Raw genomic sequence first — 20407 nt, forward strand, 5'->3', positions numbered from 1 at the left:
CACTTTCACAGCCCTTCCATCACACACTGGGACACAGATAACTAAGAACACTTTATTTCAAACACAAATTAAAAACAGCCATTTAACAAACAGGCATCAGCAGTCAGTAACAGGTTCTGGGGGGACTTCAACTGTCAGCTCTTCAAGGGTTTGCAGGAAGGCATCCAGCTCCAAGCTGGGATCTGAAAAGGAAAATGCAGAACTGTTAATGAAAGTTTTCCAGCCAACAAGCACACTTTACTACAATTACAGCCCCGACAAGTGGTATTTGTTAGAAGTCACATGACTCAGTTAATGAGTAACCTACAGGTTTGCTTGTAGTTTGAACTGTTCAGCACTAAAAAGGATTAACTGGCTCAACAGGGAACAGCATAAAGGGGAAAGCATTCCCATTACGTTACAGTTTGGGATCATTCTACAAGAATCCAGCCCGTGTCCCCAAAGGGAAATGAAAGGAGCCGAACAGGTTCTTTGCCACAGAACTGAGTAAATAAGCTGAATTCTTCCAATTTGATATCAAATGAAAACACGTCAGCAAACTAGATCATGTTGGACCCCCAAAAGAGAAGACGAAAAGGACAAACAGCAGAGAAGCCATTTGGGCTCGATTTCTACTGATCAAAACCTAGAAGGAGTCACATAGTTTTACTTTAGCCTTCAAGAAAATTGGATTTGTGTTCATGACATTTTTATTAATATTTTTTTTTACAAAAAAATAAATATGAATTATGCTCATTTTTTGGCACAAACCAAAGCAAAAATATAAAAAGAACCCAGCATCTCTCAAAATGTGCGTTTTTTTTTTACATTTGACAGAAGCTCATATAACTTATTTTCAAAATAAAAGGTGCTCTGTGCCAAACAGGATCATCTCAGTGCAGAAAGTAACCAATGTTGTGCAGCACAAACTAATATGTGGTTTTAACTCATGAAAGATCAAACTTTTTACTAAAGTTTTGCTTTGAATATAAAATCTGTGTATTCTGGAGGTAGTGTTGAGCAAACAAAACATCTTAAGGTCAACAGGGATGTAAAAACCTACATAGTTTATCATCTACTGTATATACTGAAAGAAAAATTACAGGAGTTTCTGGATTTAACTGCAAAACAAACCTCAAACTTAAAATATGTTTTATTTTGAAAAAAAAACTTCTTTTTTAAAATAAGTCAGAAAAATGTATTTCTCGAGAATTGATAGCAGCATTTGCAGACTGTTAGATTGCACTTTTATCAGAACTGCTTGTAGTCAATGACCCTCCCAGAGCCAGTGTGTTGGTGATCCTAAAGGTCAGAACAAGAACCCACGGCGTGCACTGCAGGCCTCGCCTGTGAAACAGCCTGCTTGAGGTTCAAAGAAAATCAATTTTAGTTATTTTTTTACATGCTTTAATTTGATTTTATGGACTATTTTTCCCCGTTTGCTCTTGTAGAATGTGTATTTTCTTATGATTACAATGTTTATTACTATTTTTATTATTTAAAGCACTTTGAGGTGTTCTGTAGCAGGAAAATTGCTCTAAAAAATAAAGATTAATTTGAAGATTTGAGACAAAAAAAACTGGGTTTTCCACTGTTGGTAAATTGGTTCAAAATTTAAGAGATTAAGTAGACGTGGAAAGGAGAATCATACCTGGATGCTTGCACTCTTCTGCAGGTGACGGGTCTGGGAGAGGCAGAATCTTTTCCAGGTCTTCTTCAAGCAGAGGGGAGGTGAAACAGGCCAATCCGGGTAGAGCCAGACCACTGAAAGGAATGAAGTCCTCGGGTATGCTGTACTTCTGAAACTCTGAAAAGATGAAGAAACTCTTAGGAATGTGTGGAAATTCTCTACATTGTAAACACCAGCATAAAAAACAACATAATTTGGCATTAAATTTAACATATAGCTCATACTGATCTAATCCAAGTTAAGAAATAGACAACAACCCCCTTTACTTAAGACACTGGAATGATAAAAAAAAAAAAAAAAGGTTTCTTGATATAAAAGTATCGTTTGTATTCATTTCCACACAGTATTGCCAGGTTTCAAACAAAAAATTGCTGTAGCACAAGAGCAATTTACAATCCTAAAACTCCTGAGGGTTTCTGAAATGTCCTAAGCACAACATTGCTATTTGACCACCATCAACAGCCCAAGATCTTGTAGAAAACGTAAAAATCCTTTTTTATTAAAACGTCAAAGTAAAGTAATACTGTGTGTCCTGGAGTTTAATAAAATCAGGGCTGCACAACATTATAACCTGGACCATTTAGAGATATCAACAGGATATGTCTAAGATATAGGGCTCCAAATTAAAATTTTTAGAAGCTAAATTCCCTTTTGGACAAACGTCTATATTATGTTTGCAAAGGCAGTGACAATTCATAGAGATTTGATAAAATCATACTCATTAATTGCTTAACAGAAGTGATCCATTCAATTTTTTAAAGTTTTTCCATAACAACAAATATTAATTTTTAAACAGAACTCAAAGGTGAAAGTAAAATTAAAAATATGTACAAATGTCTCAACAGTTTTTTCTTTTTTAGATCCCATTTGCTGAGACCCTCTAAATATGAGCCACCTCAGATTCTTTCATATGATTAAATGTTGTTGTTTTCTTGGTAGAACAAAACAACAACAACACTCATGACCATACAGACTTTGTGCCCTTTCATTATGGTCTGCGATAAGAGTGAAGTGGTAAACATGGCTCCCATGAAATGATGTACCACCATAAATAAAGAGACTTTCAGATGGCAATTAAATTATAGAAAAAAATTTTTGGTTGTAAACAAGGAGTTCCACATTACCTAATGGGTTGTAAGGAATAAACTTCTCGATTTCTGGGTATTCCTCTACCTTGGCTTCAGAAAGATGCTTGACCTTGACTTCCTATAAAGGAGAAGGGAAAAGATGGACACACTGATTTACCAGAAAAGCTTCCGGCTGAAAGGCATGCATTTGTTGATTTTACCTGTGGCTTTAAAACTTTCTTCTCTTGTGTACTTGAAGCAGGGGTTAAGATCTTTTTGTTCACTGCCCCAAAAGCCTTACGAGCTGACGACACAGGGTTTTTTTTGACCATCACTGGAGACTTCAATAGTTTTTCTGGTAAGAAAAGGAAAGAAAAATAAGAATAATAGGACAAAGTTCCACAAAAAAAAAAAAAAATCTGATAAACAGTTGAACATATTTTCCATACCTGGGGCAGACTGAAGCCTCTGTCGCATTTTCAGGGCAGGTGGACGGAGACAAGCATTCTCCTGTTCGGTGAAGAGGACGTTTGCCATTGTATCTGGGGGTGGAAAGAAAAAAAACAAACATTTAACTAATAATTTGTACTGACAGACAAGATCCTTGAAGAACATATTTTTAAAATATACATGGTACAATATTCCATTAATATTAGGTACAGTGGACACAGGCAAACAAATGCACTAACATGTTCATTTTATGTTTTCTCAAATGTAATTCAGCCATTTTAGGGTTCACTTACTGATTTTTTACATCAGAGGCCTACTACTAAATGATGACAATGGTGTGCATTGAGAATAAGTCAAACAGATCAAACAAACAAGTGATAGATTAGATATTTCGTTTTAAATCAATTGTGCAAAGTTGCAAAAAATCGATTATTTTCCGTGAGATACTTAACAAACGAGAAGTTCAGAGTAATTTAGTTCAGACTAAAATACAGTTGTTAAACCATCATACTGGTAATAATCTAAACAGCAAATTAGTCATATTATTGTTAGCGGTTTGTCCTGCAATATAACAATTCCAAGCAAAAACAGTGCTCATGTAAGTAAAATCTAAAAGGATGATAAAAACAACCGGAACATCCACGGATATTTACCTTAGCGTAGTAATCTCAAAGAACAATATGTCTTAGTCTCAATCCGAAGAGTTTATGTTCTTTATTCTGCCTTTTTCGTCAGTTTGCTGCTTCCAGCTTCCGCACATTTGTTTTTAAATCAATTCACTTCATCCCATTGGTCGCTTTAGCCCACGTGACTGTCATTGGGGAGGGTGTCATTGGTCGTTGGAGTCCACGTGACAGGAGTGGGCAATGAGTGAGTGTGTGTCTTTGGAATCAAGTTAACCCGTGATTTACGCGTTTAAAATAATAATAAGTTATTGTCATTAAAAACAAACAATTAATTTAAAATATTTGAAAACCTTCCATAATAATAAATGTCATTAGTATTTAGCAAAATTGTGTCCCCTTATTGCTTTTTTGACTTCCATTTACTACCATTCCATCGGACGAAACCATGGCTGCACTCTAGGCTGGTCACGATTGTGCTCTTTAACCATCTTTCCTTTTATTCCTATTTAATATTGTTATAAGTTTTCATACATTCTTAATAATAGATTGCAGTTTTATATATTTTCTCTCATTACTATAATTGCAATCAATGAGCAAACGAAGAGCTCCGTGTTTCCCCCCTAAGCTCACAGTGGTACATTCCAAGCAGGCCATCTTTCAGAGTAACGTTAACGGTTCAGTGTGCAAGGCTAAACGAGAACAGTGGAAGAAGAGCTAACGGAGATCATCATGGCTTCGACCGAGATAGCAAGACAAGCTGTAAGCATTCCGTTTTACTTTAAAACGTATTCGGTATGTAAATATGTGTGGGTTTTAAGTTTAATGTGCATTAAATATTACGAGCTTCCCGTATTTTGGTGCCGTTTAGTAATTCGCGGCATCAATGCTTAACCACAGCAATGTTACGATATCTGAAAAGCAAACAAAAAATGCTTTGGATAATCATTTAGAGCCGTTCATTTGAAAAATGTAGATGGGCCTGGTCTTAGCTTTTTTTTTTTTTCTTCTAATTTTTTCAAGTGTCATATTGAGTACAACGCCTTTACGTTACTGTGCCGGTTGCAGCTAGCTTAATTATCTCGTTAACGGAACTGCGCCTGGTAGAATTATAGTATTTAATTGACGTCGTTTTAAATTCAGGGTCGTATCTTTGAAAGGTTTTAATCATAGGTTTTTAATCAATAAAACCCCCCGTAGGCCATTCATTCTGAACGCCCCCATTTCAGCTAAGCTTCAATTCTCATTTCCGTTATGTCCTTTCATGTACATTCATTAACTTTCAAAGGACCGTCGTTTTAATCGTAAAGAATATTGCTTTTAGTAACACAAACAACTAATCAAGGGAATTTTAAAGCTATGTTTGGACAATGAGTGCTGCCCTGTTTTTGAGGGGAAAAGGAAACCCAGAGGGAGTGCTTAGAATAGCAAGGTTGTCCAGTTTTATATCCCTTTGTGGGTCTAATGAATGAAGCAGATTTTGTTGAGAGAAGGAGAGATGATACTTGCAATTTCTAAACTGTTAAGTCTCTCATTTCCCCTCAGTTTCCCCCACACACCTTCAGCTATTTAACCCCAATTCCTGCCCTCTAAAAACAATTCGCTGCTTCCAACCAGCTTGCACAGTTATTTTAAAATTACCCTCAGAGTTGTTCTTAAGCCATCACCATACTGGACAACACTGTTATGTTCTGCCACATAATGGCTGGTTGTGTTCATTTTAGCTTGTGGAGAGCTCTTGCTTTTGGCATGCAATGTAAATTCTTTGCTTTTCCTGTAGCTTATAATGCAGACATCGGCTAACAATGTGAGACTCGCAAGCAATCTGCCAGCCCAGCCACCCCAAATGTGCAACAAGAGTGCTTTAAAGCTTTGTCTTTAGAGCTATTCTGGTCTAGAGAGACAGCAGAGCGCATAGAGGTGAATCCAGCCTAAAATCAAGAGTTCGCATGATGCACAATTTTAAATGTTTATCCCTGTTTGCTCCCATAGAAGATTCTACAAGTGGTTTAAAAATGTTTATGTTGTGTAACTTGATAGATCTTGCTCAAATTAAACTCACAATGTTCCTAAGATAATAAATTACGATTGTATGCCTTTTTGTACTCTAAGATACCATCATTACCCTAGCAAAATTAAAAGATTTTAGTTTAAAACTAAGTAACTCTTTCCAAATATATTCCTCAAAGGCAGTAAAGCCAGCAAATTAACATCACTATTTACTATTTAGTCTAATTGTAGCTTGCTGTGACGGAATCTTTATATTCTGACATTTTAAAGTCTACATCCTCTGCTTTTGCTGTGTGAGCAATAGAGCTTTGACAACACAAAGTTCTAAGTTTGTTCATGTTTTTTTTTTTTTTAATTTTGGTTAAAAAAAAGAATAAATAAAAAAACCTGCAAATAATTATTCAGTCCTCGTTCTTTATGCTCGTATATTTGATGCAAAACCAACACTTTTTCCATATATGTGCAATGTGGTTTTGTTTTGCCTCAACTAACGGAAGAAAGCTGCTCAGAAAACAGGAAGTGAATGAGACCTCACCTGAATGCAGTCTCACATTCTAGCATAAGCAGAAATGGTGGAAGACGAGGTAACACGGCTGTTTCTCTGTCTTCGTGTTATTGTGCTGTTGTTTCAGAGCATAGAAAACTTGGTTGTTGAAGAGAGTTCAGGGCTGTGAGGAACTCTTAAAGGAAGACGGCGAAAGTAAAGCTTGTGCTCGATGCTGTTTTTTTTCTTTTCAGGGTGAAGGAGCTCGCGCTGTGCCTCTGTCCGGCCATGTTGGCTTTGACAGTATGCCTGACCAGCTGGTCAACAAGTCTGTCAAACACGGCTTCTGCTTCAACATTCTGTGTGTTGGTGAGTTTGTGTTTATTTTATATCCTTGTGTCTAAAAAATATATTTATCTCTATAAAGTTGTAATATGTCAAACAAACCAGATAAGAATGGGCTCCATTTTACATTTATGTACATTTCACCTTTGTTATCGGAAGAAAATAGTTAGCTCTGATTAAATATAGATTCTTAAAGTTCTGCTTAAACAATCTTCATTATGTCTGCTGTTTTATTATACTTTTGAAAGGATATCAGACTAAGACTCTTAACTCCTTAACACCTGAGACCGACACCTAAATAACACACGCTCTTTGGCAGCTTAAGTGACCAATGAGAATTAGTGGATTCTGATGTGCAGAATAGTGACCTTTATACTGATGCCGATATGCGACAGATTTTTAGAATTAAAATTTCCCCTTTGTCTAGAATGACTACTTACATGAAATTTTTTTTCCAAGCAAAATTGGTTTTGCACTAGTATTAAAAAAAGACATTTATTTAAACTTAATGGTCGACATTGTGATTTCAAATCTAATGGATTTGATGTTTAGGCAGTGATACTTGGTTTTATCCATTAGTCTCTGAGAATGATGTTTTGTTTAGGGATGAAGGGAGCTAAAATGCTGTAAATCGTCAAATGAAGACCTCTTGTGTTTTCCCTTTTTAAGGTGAGACTGGTTTGGGCAAATCCACTCTTATGGACACACTGTTTAACACCAAGTTTGAGGGAGAGCCTACCCAGCACAATCAGCCAGGAGTCACTCTGAAGTCCAACACCTACGAACTTCAGGAGAGCAACGTGCGTCTGAAGCTTACTGTCGTCAATACAGTGGGCTTTGGAGACCAGATAAACAAGGAAGAGAGGTAAAGAAAACAGAATAATGTGGCCGGAAAGTATAATCAGTCATTCTGTTGTTCTTTGTGTTTCCCAGAAAAAATTAGAATCGTCGCCATAATAACATTTAAGGGCTTGGAGCATTTTTGCTTATCAGGTGTCATTCTGAACTGATCTTTATTCCCTTTAAGAAAAAGAAACATGATAGAGGGGATTTTCCTCCTGGTGTTGGAAGTTGATCTTTTACGCTTTTAGTTGTTGGACGTGTCCACTGGGTTCTTATTACATGTTTAAGCCAGAAAGAAATTGTAATCTCTGATCTTTAGGTAGGGAAGTCCACTTATACTAAGAATAGTATGATTAAAAAAACAAACTTGTATTTACTATTTTAAAAACAAATTAACTTGAAGGCTTTGAAGGTCAGTCTTTCTAGGATGAGGACCATAACTTGTGATTGATTATAAATATTTCTCTGGTAAAACATGAACTTATTTTGCACAGTTTCTCTCCAAAGGTTAACAAAGAGGAAATGTAGTTCCTAATTTGAGATAAATGCCATTGTCCTTGATCTTGTAGTATTTAAGGTTACACATGGCGCACACAAACAAGCCCTTAATTCTTTATTATCTGATATAACTTTTTCTGAAAAAAAATGCTTTGTGCATGTTTAAATGTTTCACTGAAGCTAATAAAGCTAAACATTTTAGCGTCATTGCTCTACCATAACCCATGATGTGCTTTACAGGAGGGAACTGAATTAATGAAATGGGGAGAACAGGAAATACTAATGCTGGTTTCCCTTTTCTCTTCTTGCTCAGTTACAAGTCCATTGTGGAGTTCATTGACACACAGTTTGAAGCATATCTTCAGGAGGAGCTCAAAATCAAGCGCACGCTTCACAATTACCATGACACCCGCATACACGCTTGCCTTTACTATATTGCCCCAACTGGACACTCGCTCAAATCACTGGACTTGGTGACCATGAAGAAGCTCGACAGCAAGGTCAGGTTTGCTTTATCATTCACATGTCTGTGTTGTGCTATGTTCACACCGCATTTGGCCAACTACAGTCAACCTGTCCACTCGTGTGGGAGAGGTCTTTCACGGGGACAGGACACATTTGGTTACTGCATACCTGTTGAAATGCACGATTTGTGATTTCTGTGAGCTCCTTCCTCTGATAGCTGATTTACATGAGCCTTTTTGAGCTGCTACAAAGGAATCACTGAGTGTTTGCCAGAGCAACTGAGCTCTTTAGGCAGTCTGATCCAGACCAGAGCTTCCTCTGTTTAGAAAATCAAGCAGGGAGGTTTAAAGACCTCCTTTGCTGGGGGGTGAGGGGTATTCCTAAGGAAGACACTGGCTCACCAACAATGCAAAGTTACTTAAAAATTGTTCAGACTTTTAATCACATTTAGTAATATTTAGTTCTTGTGTGGGAGACAATGCAACAGATTGTGTAGGAGTGAAATCTTCCTTTTTTTTTTTTCAAATCAGTCAGTTGTAAGTGAATTTGAGAATAACGCTCCTGTGTTTCAGACCACTTCACGTCCTGTTTAAATAATGTATTTTGTGCATGCATTTGTTTTTTTTCTCTCTCTTTACCCAACCTTGTTTTGGGAACTTGCTGTTGGAGGAATTTTAAAAGTGAAGAAGTGGTTGTTTTAGTCCATTTTATGCCAAGTGGTTTCTTCAAATGAGCTGCTGCCCCAGAGAGCTTTGATTTATCACATGTTTCTAACATTTCATTTATTTTTCCAAAACACGTCTACTCAAATCTAAATTTGGAGCACAAATGTGTACTTGAAGCCTTTTAAGAGACTGCTTGAATCCGGTCTATATTTAGATGGCGAGGAAGCAAAACTCTTCAGATATGCAGCAGAATGTCTTATAGATGAACCTTTAAAGTTCAGTTTCTCTGAAGAACCAAAACCCTGTGACTCTATATTTAGTTGTGCGCCTGAAAAGTCTCTGCCTCGTAACTCTGTCCCACTTAGGTCTCTGGTTGTTTCTTCACTGCAGGTCAATATCATCCCAATTATTGCCAAGTCGGATACCATCTCCAAGAGCGAACTGGCCAAGTTCAAGATTAAAATCACCAGTGAGCTGGTCAGCAATGGAGTCCAGATCTACCAGTTCCCCACGGATGACGAGTCTGTGGCCGAGATTAACTCCACCATGAACGTAGGGCACTTCTTTTTCACTTTACTTCAAATTGCATTTCTGAGTATTTTTTGAGGTTTTGACTTTGAAATAATGCTGGGTGGGCCAACACCCGCCTGCTCCACTCCATTCTAATATATCCACGTATAAATGTCTAGATCCATGTATGTCTTCATTTCCTTCATCCGAGCTGGCAACTGGTTCAAAACTAGCCCCAAAATGAATCGCAATTTTTTTTTTTTTCCTTTTATTTGCACTGATAATTTTCAGTTGGGGAGTGTGAGGGGCTGTAAGCTAGATTCCTAAATCTGCTGGGTCCTTTAACTAACTTTAACTCACTCAGTGAGCTCCGTGACAGGCTGGCGACCCATCCAGTGTGTATCCCACCTTCACCCAACAGTAACTGGGACAGCTTCCGGGAACTTAGCGGCCCCCGCGGGTTGAGAAAATGAATAGAAGTTCATGACCAAAATCCTCGCATCGAGCTGCTATATTGAATATTTATTTCTACTCTTTGATCTAGTCGCTGAAAACGTCACATGCCCAAAGCGGAGTTCCTGATTGGTTGACGCGCCGCGTCACTGTCAAAATCGCACCACGCCGCGGCAGATCGCGTCTTTACACTGAATTAACATTAAAAGTTGACGCCTCCACTGCACCTACTGCGTTCGGTGTGAATGCACCTTTAGAAAATGACAGTTTTTTTTTTTACTTTAGCTAAAAATCATAGTGAAATGATCACTGTGAACACTTTTTAAATAGTTTAAAATATCACTGGAGTGGGACTTTAAGATACTAATGGGATGAACCAGTGTTTCCTCACTTTCTTACTAAATCAGCTTTATCAGAACAGCTTACTTTAACTTCTCAGACAGTTTTGAAACCACAGAATACTACAGGAAAGAGTCTGTCTCATGTGAACATGTGAACCGTGGCTCTCTTTTGCTGTTCATTAACCCCAGTCTTTAGACTTCCTGCTCTCTGGTCTTCCTGTTCATCAAAATAAAACCTGTTTAGCATTCATTTATTTCTAAAGATTTCTAAAGTTGATCGGTGTCTGCTGCCTGCTCTTTTCATGAGTGCGTTTGTGGGGAATCTCCAGATTCAGATCTCTAGCGCTACTTTTTAACCTACTTTGCCCTGTGCTTCACAGAGCCATCTGCCCTTCGCTGTGGTGGGGAGCACAGAGGAAGTGAAGATTGGGAATAAAATGGTGAAGGCTCGGCAGTACCCCTGGGGGACGGTGCAGGGTAAGCCCGGGTTACATCCTGTACAGGAAATGAAGCACGCTCCCTCATGACAAAGCTGCTGCTGCTGCTGCAGCTACTCCCTGTCTTTGTTGGTTGTGCTCTGCTGTAGCAGCTGCTGTAAAATACATGACACTTATGTAACCTCACTTAGTTAAAGGACTGTTTCACTCTGCACAGGAGAAGCAGCAAACTGCTTTTGTGTACGTTTAAAATAACAAGGGTTTAAAATTGGTCCATATTTAGTTTGTTTTTGTCACTCATTTTGCATGTTTTAAGGGTACAAGCTAAAAAGTTAAAACTAGTAATGGCATAAAAAGTCAACCTTTAAACAAATCAAGTTTTTTTGTTTTATTTTCTTTTATTATGATCAGAAATGTAAAACATTTGCTAATCACTTTTACTATTGAAATTGTAGTCTACTTAATAAAGGTGAAATGAATCTGTGAAGGGAGGAAATTAAAAGTCAAAATTGGGATTGAGACTTGGGGAAATCTCTACTTGTTTTAACTTTTACAAACAACTACAACTACACTTTGAGTTTTTCTTAGTTTCCTTTGCAGCTCTGACATACAAAGAATTCAAAAGACGTGCTGAACTAGTATGATTAACCAGGAAGTCCTGCTGCTCCTTTGATGTTTGTTATTTGATCTTTATCCTTGTTTTGTTACCAATATGAAAGGCATTTCCTTCTGCTTTCACCTCCATTGACCATTCCCCTCCACTTACTGAAAGATGTTGTTCTTGCATGTTTGGACAGATATGGCCTCGTACTAATCTGTCCTTAACCCAAATGATTCCTTAAAACACTGAGATCATTTTGTGAAATGAAAGCACTCTTAATAATAATCACATAGCAACATTTGTTTGGATGGTTAAAGACCATTGAAAATTGGAAATTGGGCTTAAAATTGTATTTTTTGTGTATTTCTTTATTTAAATTGTTGTGAGTTGAGAGCCCTTTGAAAGGAGCTTATTTGTGATGTAGAAAATGCTCTGGGCAGGCCACAAGCTCCTCTCTGCAATGGAGAGGGAAAAGGGGGCGGGGTTGCTCTATGCCAACAGTCCTGCCTACAACTCAAAGGGAAATTTCTAATGTATAATGTCTAACATTTAATGTCGTTTTGGTGGTCATATGTGCTCTAATCACAAAAAAGTGCCCTTAAAGCAATCCCTTATTTTTGATTACTGGCACTGTTTTTATTTTTATGAAGGTTTTTTATATTTTCTTTAAATTGATAAAAGCCTTGTTATCTTGGATGGTGCAATTCCTTCTCATTTAAATTAACAAGTGTCTAAACTTTTGACCACAACAATAAAAGATGCTTAAATTGTATTTAAAGTATTTCCAATGTACTTTGAACAAATAGTTGCTTTTCCACAGATTTACTGTTAATATTCTTTACTCTGGATGTATTTTTAAGATTTGCATTATCTATAGAGAATGTTGCAAGATAATAAAAAAAACTGAGTTTAGCACACACCCCTCTAATACTTTGCCCCGCTTGTGGGTTTGCTGAGATGATTGAAATTTGGGATTTAACTGAGTCTTATTGATTTTGTTAAGACTCAGACCAGTTTTTACAGTTTCCACCCTGTTCACAGAAATATGATAATCCTAAAACTACAGATTTTTTTTTTTTTAATGAAAATGCTGTTTTGCTTCAGTTGAGGTCATTTCAATCTTGTGATATGTGCTCACATGATCCCACATGTTCTGTGCAGTCATTGTGTCCAATAATAGTTAGAGGAAGACCACAGAACTCCTCTGGTTTGTGCAATACTATCTGAAGTAAAAGCTCTTTTATTTTATTCTTAATATCATCATTTTTGTCTGTCATACATGAAGGTAGTATGTTTACGTAAAACACGTCTTTGCCTCTCTCCCTGTCTTGCAGTGGAAAATGAAAACCACAATGACTTTGTCAAACTTAGAGAGATGCTCATCAGGGTCAACATGGAGGACCTGAGAGAACAAACCCACACACGGCATTACGAGCTCTATCGGCGGTGCAAACTCGAAGAGATGGGTTTTAAGGACACAGACCCTGACAGCAAGCCCTTCAGGTAGAACAGTCGAGATGTTTTTTTGTGCTTCTATTAGGGATTTTCTTTCTGCCTTGTTTCATTAAATATTTCATTTTTGTTTTTAGTCTGCAAGAAACTTATGAAGCAAAACGGAACGAGTTCATGGGAGAACTCCAGAAGAAAGAAGAGGAGATGAGACAGATGTTCGTCCAGAGAGTTAAAGAGAAGGAGGCTGAGCTCAAAGAAGCAGAGAAGGAGGTAGTCATGGTTCTCTTTACTCACATCAACTCATTAATAGTATTGCAGTAAGATTTTAGGTTTTAACCGGTGTCCAAGATTGACAGCCTGAGTGCCGACCAGAGCACTACCAAGGTCTGGATGGTGGAATAAATGACACAGACTATATTTCACAGTTGAAGCTTTACATCCAGTAGGTACATCAGTGGCCCGTTTTAAAAAGCAGGTTTTGTTGAACCTCTGAGTTCGTGAACTCTAAGTTAAGGAAAACTTGAGTTTCCGGTTCCAGAAACAGAAATAATTTAAACCGTGAAAGTGGGTTAAACCAAAACCGTTTCACAAAGCTGGCTAACTGAACTCGGAGTTCATCACTATGACAACTGACTGTGAACGTAACTTGGTCTGGAGCCGGTTTCTTTCAGGAAACTTAGAGTTCCCTGCTGTCTCTGCCCCTTCTTTAAATGAACATTAACATTTTGAGAATATTCAAATAACAAACTGCACGTTTCTGCCACTCTGAAACCAAAATGGTATGTCCATTTATAGGAGATCCCGTAGATGAGGCTGGATTAATCCGGCTAATTAATCCGGTTAAATTTTCAGGGACTCGTTATTATTAATACAGAGTTTTCTTTTCTTCACAAAAAAATGGTCATTCATGCAATTGCAGAGATTACTCGTTAAATTATTGATAGATCAAAAACCATTCCTCACTCTCTGTTTTACTGCTGCAACTGTGTTGCTTTTCTTGTTCTCGTAGTCGGCAAATGCTTGTAAAAACACATCAATTTCTGTCACCGTAAAGTATGACGCCGTAATTTTGTTTGTTCCCGTCGCCATGGTGAATCGGAATGTCTTCGCTCCATTGTTCAGGGCTTTTTATGGCACTCGCACCCATATTCTGACTCCAACAACTCAAAGTTGATTGAATCAACTCTTTTCTGCTGTTCTGAAACCGAAAACTCTAAGTTTGCTAATTTTGAATCCGTAAACTTTGAGTTAACGTTTGAACTCTGAATTTGTTAAACATGCTTCTTGAAATTGGCCCCAGGTGTGTGTGTGTATGGTTTCTACTAAATAAAAAATAAATAAAACCTAATAATAAACTTAATAAACTGAAATTACATAAAAACATAACAGAACTTGTGTGTGCGCACGTGCGCTCAGTGCTCGATATCGGATAATTATTGCCTATTTTAGCGGCACATTGCAAACTGAGTAGAATAAAACTCCTCAAAGGAAAAAAACATACATCAAGAGAAACTAACTTGGGTGATGAACGCACACCTAACATCCCAGGGAAAACGTTTTCACAAGCAATTCACATTTGAGTCTTTTGTACAAGTATCAGATCTAAACTGGTTCACGAAGAAATGCTGTTTCCTTTCAATGTCACATAGCTGCACGAGAAGTTCGACCGTCTGAAGAAGCTCCACCAGGACGAGAAAAAGAAGCTGGAGGAGAAGAAAAAGGGCCTGGATGATGAAGTCAACACGTTCAAGCAGAAAAAGACTGCAGCTGAGCTTTTGCTGAACCAAGCCCAGCAGGCAGGGGGTTCCACTACGCTCAAGAGGGATAAAGAAAGGAAAAAGTAAGTATTGCACTTTGCCCCCTTCTCCCCCAGGTGCAGGAGACCCCATTGATCCTCACAAAGCTTTAGAAGCAGGTTTCTCTGGACCAAAAACAGCAGAAAGGAGATGATCACAATTCAAACAGCAAAATAATTCGTTGATTCTACTCAACGTTTTTACATTTGCAAATTTGTGAAGAGTCATATAAGAAGTCTTAATATCTGAATGTGTTCTTTAGCCGGCTTCTATTACAAAGAGTGTAGCTGGCCTTTAATCCCATGCTGACATACTTAACAATATTCACAGCTCATTATCAAAGTCTTAAAATAACCGAAGCCCAAAGCAGTGCAGTCTGTTATTCTAATCAAGCAAACTTTGTTCTCAGAATATAAAATCTTAAAGCTTTATTTCAGGGCGGATTTCTTTAGGTAAAGATAGTTAATTCTTTCATTGAGTAATGTGAGAAATGTAACTCTTATCACTAGCATCTAATGATGGTTTGCAAACATGTTTTATTTCCAGTACTACCTGTGATTAACAGGTGTATGAAGCTGTTTGTCATAACGTACCTCAAGCGTGTTCAACTGCTGTCTCCACTACACTGTCCCTTTATGTCGACTCCCACCTCTTAGTTCTGTGTTGAAGCCAATGTGCCTTAAAAAAAAAAAAAAGGAAGTAGACATTTGCACTGAGAGGGCCTTTGTGCTTCACTTCCTCCATTTTTATTTGTCTTTACCTGCAAATTCACTTTTTCACTCCACAAGCTTGGCTGGGTTTTTCTGTTTCAACAAATGCAAGTTATTTTTATCTTTTTTTTTGTAAATTAACCTAAAGGGGTGTTTATTAAATAATGATGGGATTGACCTTGTATGCACACATGTATGAACCTTCAGGCCAAAGTCCTGCTTCTTTTTGGCATGTGTGCATCCTTCCACTGCATGTTTCACCTTTAGTTACCCCCCTGATATTTCCAGTTAACTCCCCCCACAATGGCTGCATGTTGCACGAGGCACTCCATTTGGTAACGTTTATCAAATCAAAAATATAAATCATTATATGCATCAGTTTAAGCCTTGAACACCGGAGATGCCGGCGGTGACACCTAAGTAACACTCACTCTTGGGCATACCGTAAATCTTTGTGCGATTATGAACATTGATTCATGCAACTTATGCAATCATGTCGATTGCATAAGCATTTCAATATTGTAAAGTCACTTTCTCTGCTTCAGAATTCACTGGAAATTTGTAAATTGCATCAATAGTTCCAGAGTTACAATATTCGAAAGGATGCAACACTGGAGCTAAAGCTCCATTGTTCAAGGTTAAAGGTTAAAAAAATTATTTGACTGGGAAAACTACAAATTATGTCATGAGTTTACAGTCAGAAGATTCTTTGTAAAGTGTGGAAAAACGTCAGATTTTCTGAAATGTATTTCACCATTTTTGCACAGCGACTTGTTTTGTCTCTGTGCTGATACAAAACGTGACCAAATATGTATTGGTTTAAATGTCATCCATCTTACGGCGTCCCCGTTTGATCCACTGTTCCCTCTTTAAACCCACAATGAGCTCTATTTATGTGGTCATCCCCAGACCTTCCCGGCTCCGCCCCCTAGCAGCACAAAGAGCCATTCAGGCCTGAACAGAGACCATCAGCTAACAGCTGAGCAGCAAACGGCCTGAGGGCACACATCTCTGTTTGAAGAGATGACATGTGTTGTTGATCTCGTAGACATATGAGAAACAACACCACCCATCCTTTAGAGTGGAAACAAAAGGACAAATAGCAGAGAGGGATGTGTGTTCCACTGAATGAAAACATCTGTTTGAAACTCCAATGCTGTTAAATTAAGAGGATTCTTGAGCTTGTTGCGGGGGAAATACTATAGAAATATTATCGTTTCATATACATGCACAAATCCCTTCAAAAGCATGGTTTTTCTGTGAATGCGCCTCATGTTTATGTGCCGTCACTGATGTATAACTCTGTTTGAAAAAGACAGTAACAATGCTTCTCTCTTATTTCCAGCTAAGGATCCCTGTTTAAAAACACCTGCTCCCTTACGACCACCCTGCTGTGAATGAGCCCCTCCCTTCCCATCATTCCTTACAGTTTTCCTCCTTCACGTCACCCCCTACCCCACCCCTACCCCCTCCTGTGGAAGATGCTGGGCATTGCTATTTGTTTTTGTTTGCCATCACCCCTCCTCACCTGAATGATGCTTGTAGGTTTCATTCAAGCAATCATTCATTTGGCTTTTGATGTTTTTTATGCAAATTAAAGAAGTTCATTCCTTTTATGTGTCATATTCAGTGATTCTTTGCATGACTTGGATTTGTTTTAATATTAATAAACATGACTACTGGTGTGACAGGCAGACGTGTGTTGAGGCTAAAGAGAAACCTGCATGGATCTTGAATGTTTTTAAGACCCACTCTAGTGAAAATTGTGTTTTTGGTGTTTTGAACTTGGCCTTGTTGCATTTTCCTTACATTGGAAGACATATGTAAAATAGTTTAAGATTGAAACTGTGTTTCTGAGTATTTCTATACTCAAATTGTGTTGGATCAGCAACTAGTCTCCCTTCTCCGTATCCACTTGTAGACAAATGGATCCATGAACATCTTCATTTACCTCGTCTGAGCTGGTATTTGGCTTAAAGCTGTTTTACTGGATGGCTCTGATATTGCTTGTCATTTCTTTGCTATGCCAATGTTAAACTTGGACTTGTGAGGTGCTACAAAGCTAGCAGGAGAAAAGGCTGATGGGGAAATTAGTCGGAGGCTAACAGCCGCACCAACAGTCCCGCTCCCAAATCTTAGGCGAATTTCTAATAAGTTCCTGCTACTCTGCGGAAAACGTCCTAAAAAATGACATAGGTATCTTGATGTAGGGTAAAAACTGCATTATCATAATGACCACTGGAAACAATTTTTTTTAAGTGTTTCCAGTGGTCTTTCAATTATGATTATATAATTTTTAGCCAAAAAAAAAAGTTGTTTTCTAGAATATAGTTTCTGCTGAGCAGCAGGAGTTCACCTACCACTCTGCCTGAGTTGTGGGCAGGACTACTGGTGCAGAGTAACCCCACTTCCCATCATCCATCTGTTTACACTCTCCTGCTAACTTACAGCCCCTCACATCCCCAATCTAACAATAGTGGTGCAACAAAAATGGCGAACAATATTGGAGCTTCTCCTCTGTACAGTTTTGAGACAAATGCCAGCTAGGACTGAGGAAATGAAGATGTACATGGATCTATTTGTCTGCACATGGATGCATCAGAATGGAGGAAGGCAGGGACCTGCTATAGTGACTAGAACACTATGTATCAAATACGCCCTTTTTCTAACTGATCCACAACTTTTTAAATAAAGAAATATTCAGAAATACAATTTTAAGCTTACATTTCTATATATTTGAGGAAAATGCCACAAGAACATGTTAAAAACACTAAAAATGTCATTTTCATCAGAGTGGGTCTTAAAACATTTATTCTAACTTTATTGCTATGAAGCCTGTTCATCTGTTTTCTAGACAAAATCTTTATGGGAAAATGAGAACCTGGTTTAACATTTTAGCTCCATTTGAAAAGTAATTTTAGATGTTTTTTGTTGTTGCTTGAAGAAGGCTGAAGTCTGTTCCAGGATCAGTGCTGCTTCTCTTTAGCCTGGTGCACGAATTCACGTGAGCCGAATCTTCTCTCATACCTCATTCATTGTCATGTGTTATGTGCATACTTGTATTAGCTTCCACATTTGCACTTTGTTCTATTCCCAAATGTGATGTGTTTTTTTCTTTTGTAAACAAAAAATATAGTGTTTTCAGTGCAATTAAAACTTCTTTTTTTGTACTTATTGTGAAGGCACATGTTAAAGGCAAGTCAACATCCTATCTGTTTTCCTGCAGGGACTGCTGATGTTTTTGTTAACATTGCATAACCAAAAAAATAAATAAATTCATCTTAAAAAATAAAGACCAGTTTGTCACCAAATGAAGCAGCTGTTGCTATTATCATTGTGTTTGACAGCATTGCTGTTAAACTGTAGAAGGCAGTTTAATAAGCTGGTGGATTGATGAGTGAAGCATCTCTGATGTTAACACTGATGTCATTAGGCCATATGTTTGCTCACATCTGAGTTTTTGACCCTCAGTTAATTCCATATCGCCTTGTACTTCTTAATCCAGCCAATTGTTTTACCTTTAGGATTATGTCTTTCATCAGATGTACATTGACATTAGTTATGGTCTTTTTTTTTCTGTCCTTCAGATTATAATTGGGTATCAACACTTAACTACAGTATTTGCTCGGTTTTGATTCACAAGTTTTCAATTAAAATTTTTATTTTAGGTGATTAGATTTACTTAAACTGCCTTTCCAAACCATTGCTTTGGTAGCTAGTGATTTCAAACTAAACAAAAGGTAGAACTTTAGTCAGAAGAATTATTTGTGCCTTCATTCAAAAACATTTTTTTAACTTAATGAATCAGTGCGGGTTTGTTTTTTTTAAATAGAGGTGCACTTGATTTTTGTTTAAACTTAGCCTTACTTTTGTTGCTTTTAACCGGCCAAAAATAAGTGTGCATCAAAGGTTCAGCCAAGGCAGAGGCGTCCCGTCCCGCCCTGAGCTCACTGCTGTGTGGTTTCCTTTGCAGTAATCCCTGGCTCTGCACTGAGTAGGTCCTCAGTGGGTACACAGATACCCCAAATGTGACCGGAGGCTTTGTGGACCCGTCCTTCAGTGTGTCTTACTCCATCATGTGTGTTTGCTTGGATTTAATCCTGATCTTTCTTTTTTACTGCAAGGCACAGCGCTGACTAACACCTTTTTTCACTCAAGTTGCGCCTGATGAGAATATGTTTTCAGTTTTTAGACATGTTTGGACAATCATTTTAATCATGTGCACTAAAATATTCTAACGTTTTCTGTTTTGTCTCCAGCTTTTAGGATGTAATATTTCTTGTTGTTTATGCAGACTTTAACAAGATCTTTCCCTCAAATTCTCCTGTACTGCATATGTGCTCTGTTGGCATCTGCTCTCTTCTAACAGGCTGCTGTGTTTCTCTTTATCTCTTTAGCTTCTTTTAATCTGTCTTGACCACCCGAAGAGGGGGATTGCCGCTTCAGCGAGAACTGAGCTCCCTTTACTTCTTCCTGACTTTTCTTGCCGTTTTCAACCTTCTTGTTGTTGCATCTGTTTTTTTTTCTTCTTTTTTTTTGGAATTATGGCCTTATGTGGACTCTCATGGTATTTCTGACCACCTAACGAAGCTCTAAACTCAGGCAGGTTGGGAACCAGGCACAGTTTGCATCTGTTATCATGTCTTAATGTATATAGCAAGAATATTAGTAACATGAGGAGGGGGTCACCCATTCTAGAATCACTTTTTAATCTGTGATTGAACAACACCTGCTATTGTGCACGGTGCAGGTATCAGTTCAAATGATTCAAAATCCAAAGTGGGTGTAAAACAACAAAAACGAGCTAAAGGTTTGCTGTTGAACAAATTGAGGACTGAAGCACTCAATGCACCACGCTCCCAGATCACTCACTTCACTTTTTTTCTTTTTTATTCCTTTTCTAAAACACAATTTTATTTTGAAAATTTCAATCTAATTTTCTCTGAGCACCAAAATAAAATTTGTCACTTAAGAACCAAAGCAACCTT

The 20407-nt window shown here is 37.8% G+C and overlaps 2 protein-coding genes across 3 annotated transcripts; one reads left to right on the top strand and one right to left on the bottom strand.

Annotated features, from left to right (window-relative positions):
• Positions 1-38: 38 nt before the first annotated feature.
• pttg1 (PTTG1 regulator of sister chromatid separation, securin) lies at positions 39-3995 on the bottom strand. The gene is made up of 6 exons (XM_024282976.1): positions 3840-3995; positions 3186-3278; positions 2958-3091; positions 2794-2875; positions 1631-1786; positions 39-182 (listed from the first exon to the last, which is right to left on the bottom strand). Exons 2-6 carry the CDS (start codon positions 3271-3273, stop codon positions 97-99), a joined length of 546 nt encoding a protein of 181 aa, XP_024138744.1. The 5' UTR covers positions 3274-3278; positions 3840-3995; the 3' UTR covers positions 39-96.
• Positions 3996-4413: 418 nt separating this feature from the next.
• Positions 4414-19868, top strand: sept6 (septin 6). 2 transcript variants are annotated; one of them, XM_024282973.1, is made up of 10 exons: positions 4414-4571; positions 6558-6672; positions 7318-7513; positions 8303-8489; positions 9510-9671; positions 10804-10900; positions 12796-12964; positions 13051-13183; positions 14563-14753; positions 19817-19868. In XM_024282973.1, the coding sequence occupies exons 1-10, from the start codon at positions 4542-4544 to the stop codon at positions 19824-19826; spliced, it is 1290 nt and encodes a 429-aa protein (XP_024138741.1). In that variant the 5' UTR covers positions 4414-4541; the 3' UTR covers positions 19827-19868. The 2 variants fall into 2 exon arrangements, with proteins under 2 accessions (XP_024138741.1, XP_024138742.1); XM_024282974.2 differs by lacking the exon at positions 19817-19868 and adding an exon at positions 16765-17035 and having other exon boundaries at positions 4542-4571.
• The last annotated feature ends 539 nt before the right edge of the window (positions 19869-20407 follow it).

Source organism: Oryzias melastigma, linkage group LG10, assembly GCF_002922805.2.
Source record: "Oryzias melastigma strain HK-1 linkage group LG10, ASM292280v2, whole genome shotgun sequence".
Classification (NCBI taxonomy): domain Eukaryota; kingdom Metazoa; phylum Chordata; class Actinopteri; order Beloniformes; family Adrianichthyidae; genus Oryzias; species Oryzias melastigma.

Coding starts and splice junctions, on each gene's coding strand:
- pttg1 (XM_024282976.1), bottom strand. CDS start 3,273: ATGGCAAACGTCCTCTTCACCGAACAGGAGAATGCTTGTCTCCGTCCA. Junction 1,787..2,793: donor TATTCCTTACAACCCATTAG/GTAATGTGGAAC, acceptor TCATCTTTTCAG/AGTTTCAGAAGTACAGCATA. Junction 183..1,630: donor AGAAGAGTGCAAGCATCCAG/GTATGATTCTCC, acceptor TTTCCTTTTCAG/ATCCCAGCTTGGAGCTGGAT.
- sept6 (XM_024282973.1), top strand. CDS start 4,542: ATGGCTTCGACCGAGATAGCAAGACAAGCT. Junction 8,490..9,509: donor TGAAGAAGCTCGACAGCAAG/GTCAGGTTTGCT, acceptor TCTTCACTGCAG/GTCAATATCATCCCAATTAT. Junction 10,901..12,795: donor CCCCTGGGGGACGGTGCAGG/GTAAGCCCGGGT, acceptor CCTGTCTTGCAG/TGGAAAATGAAAACCACAAT.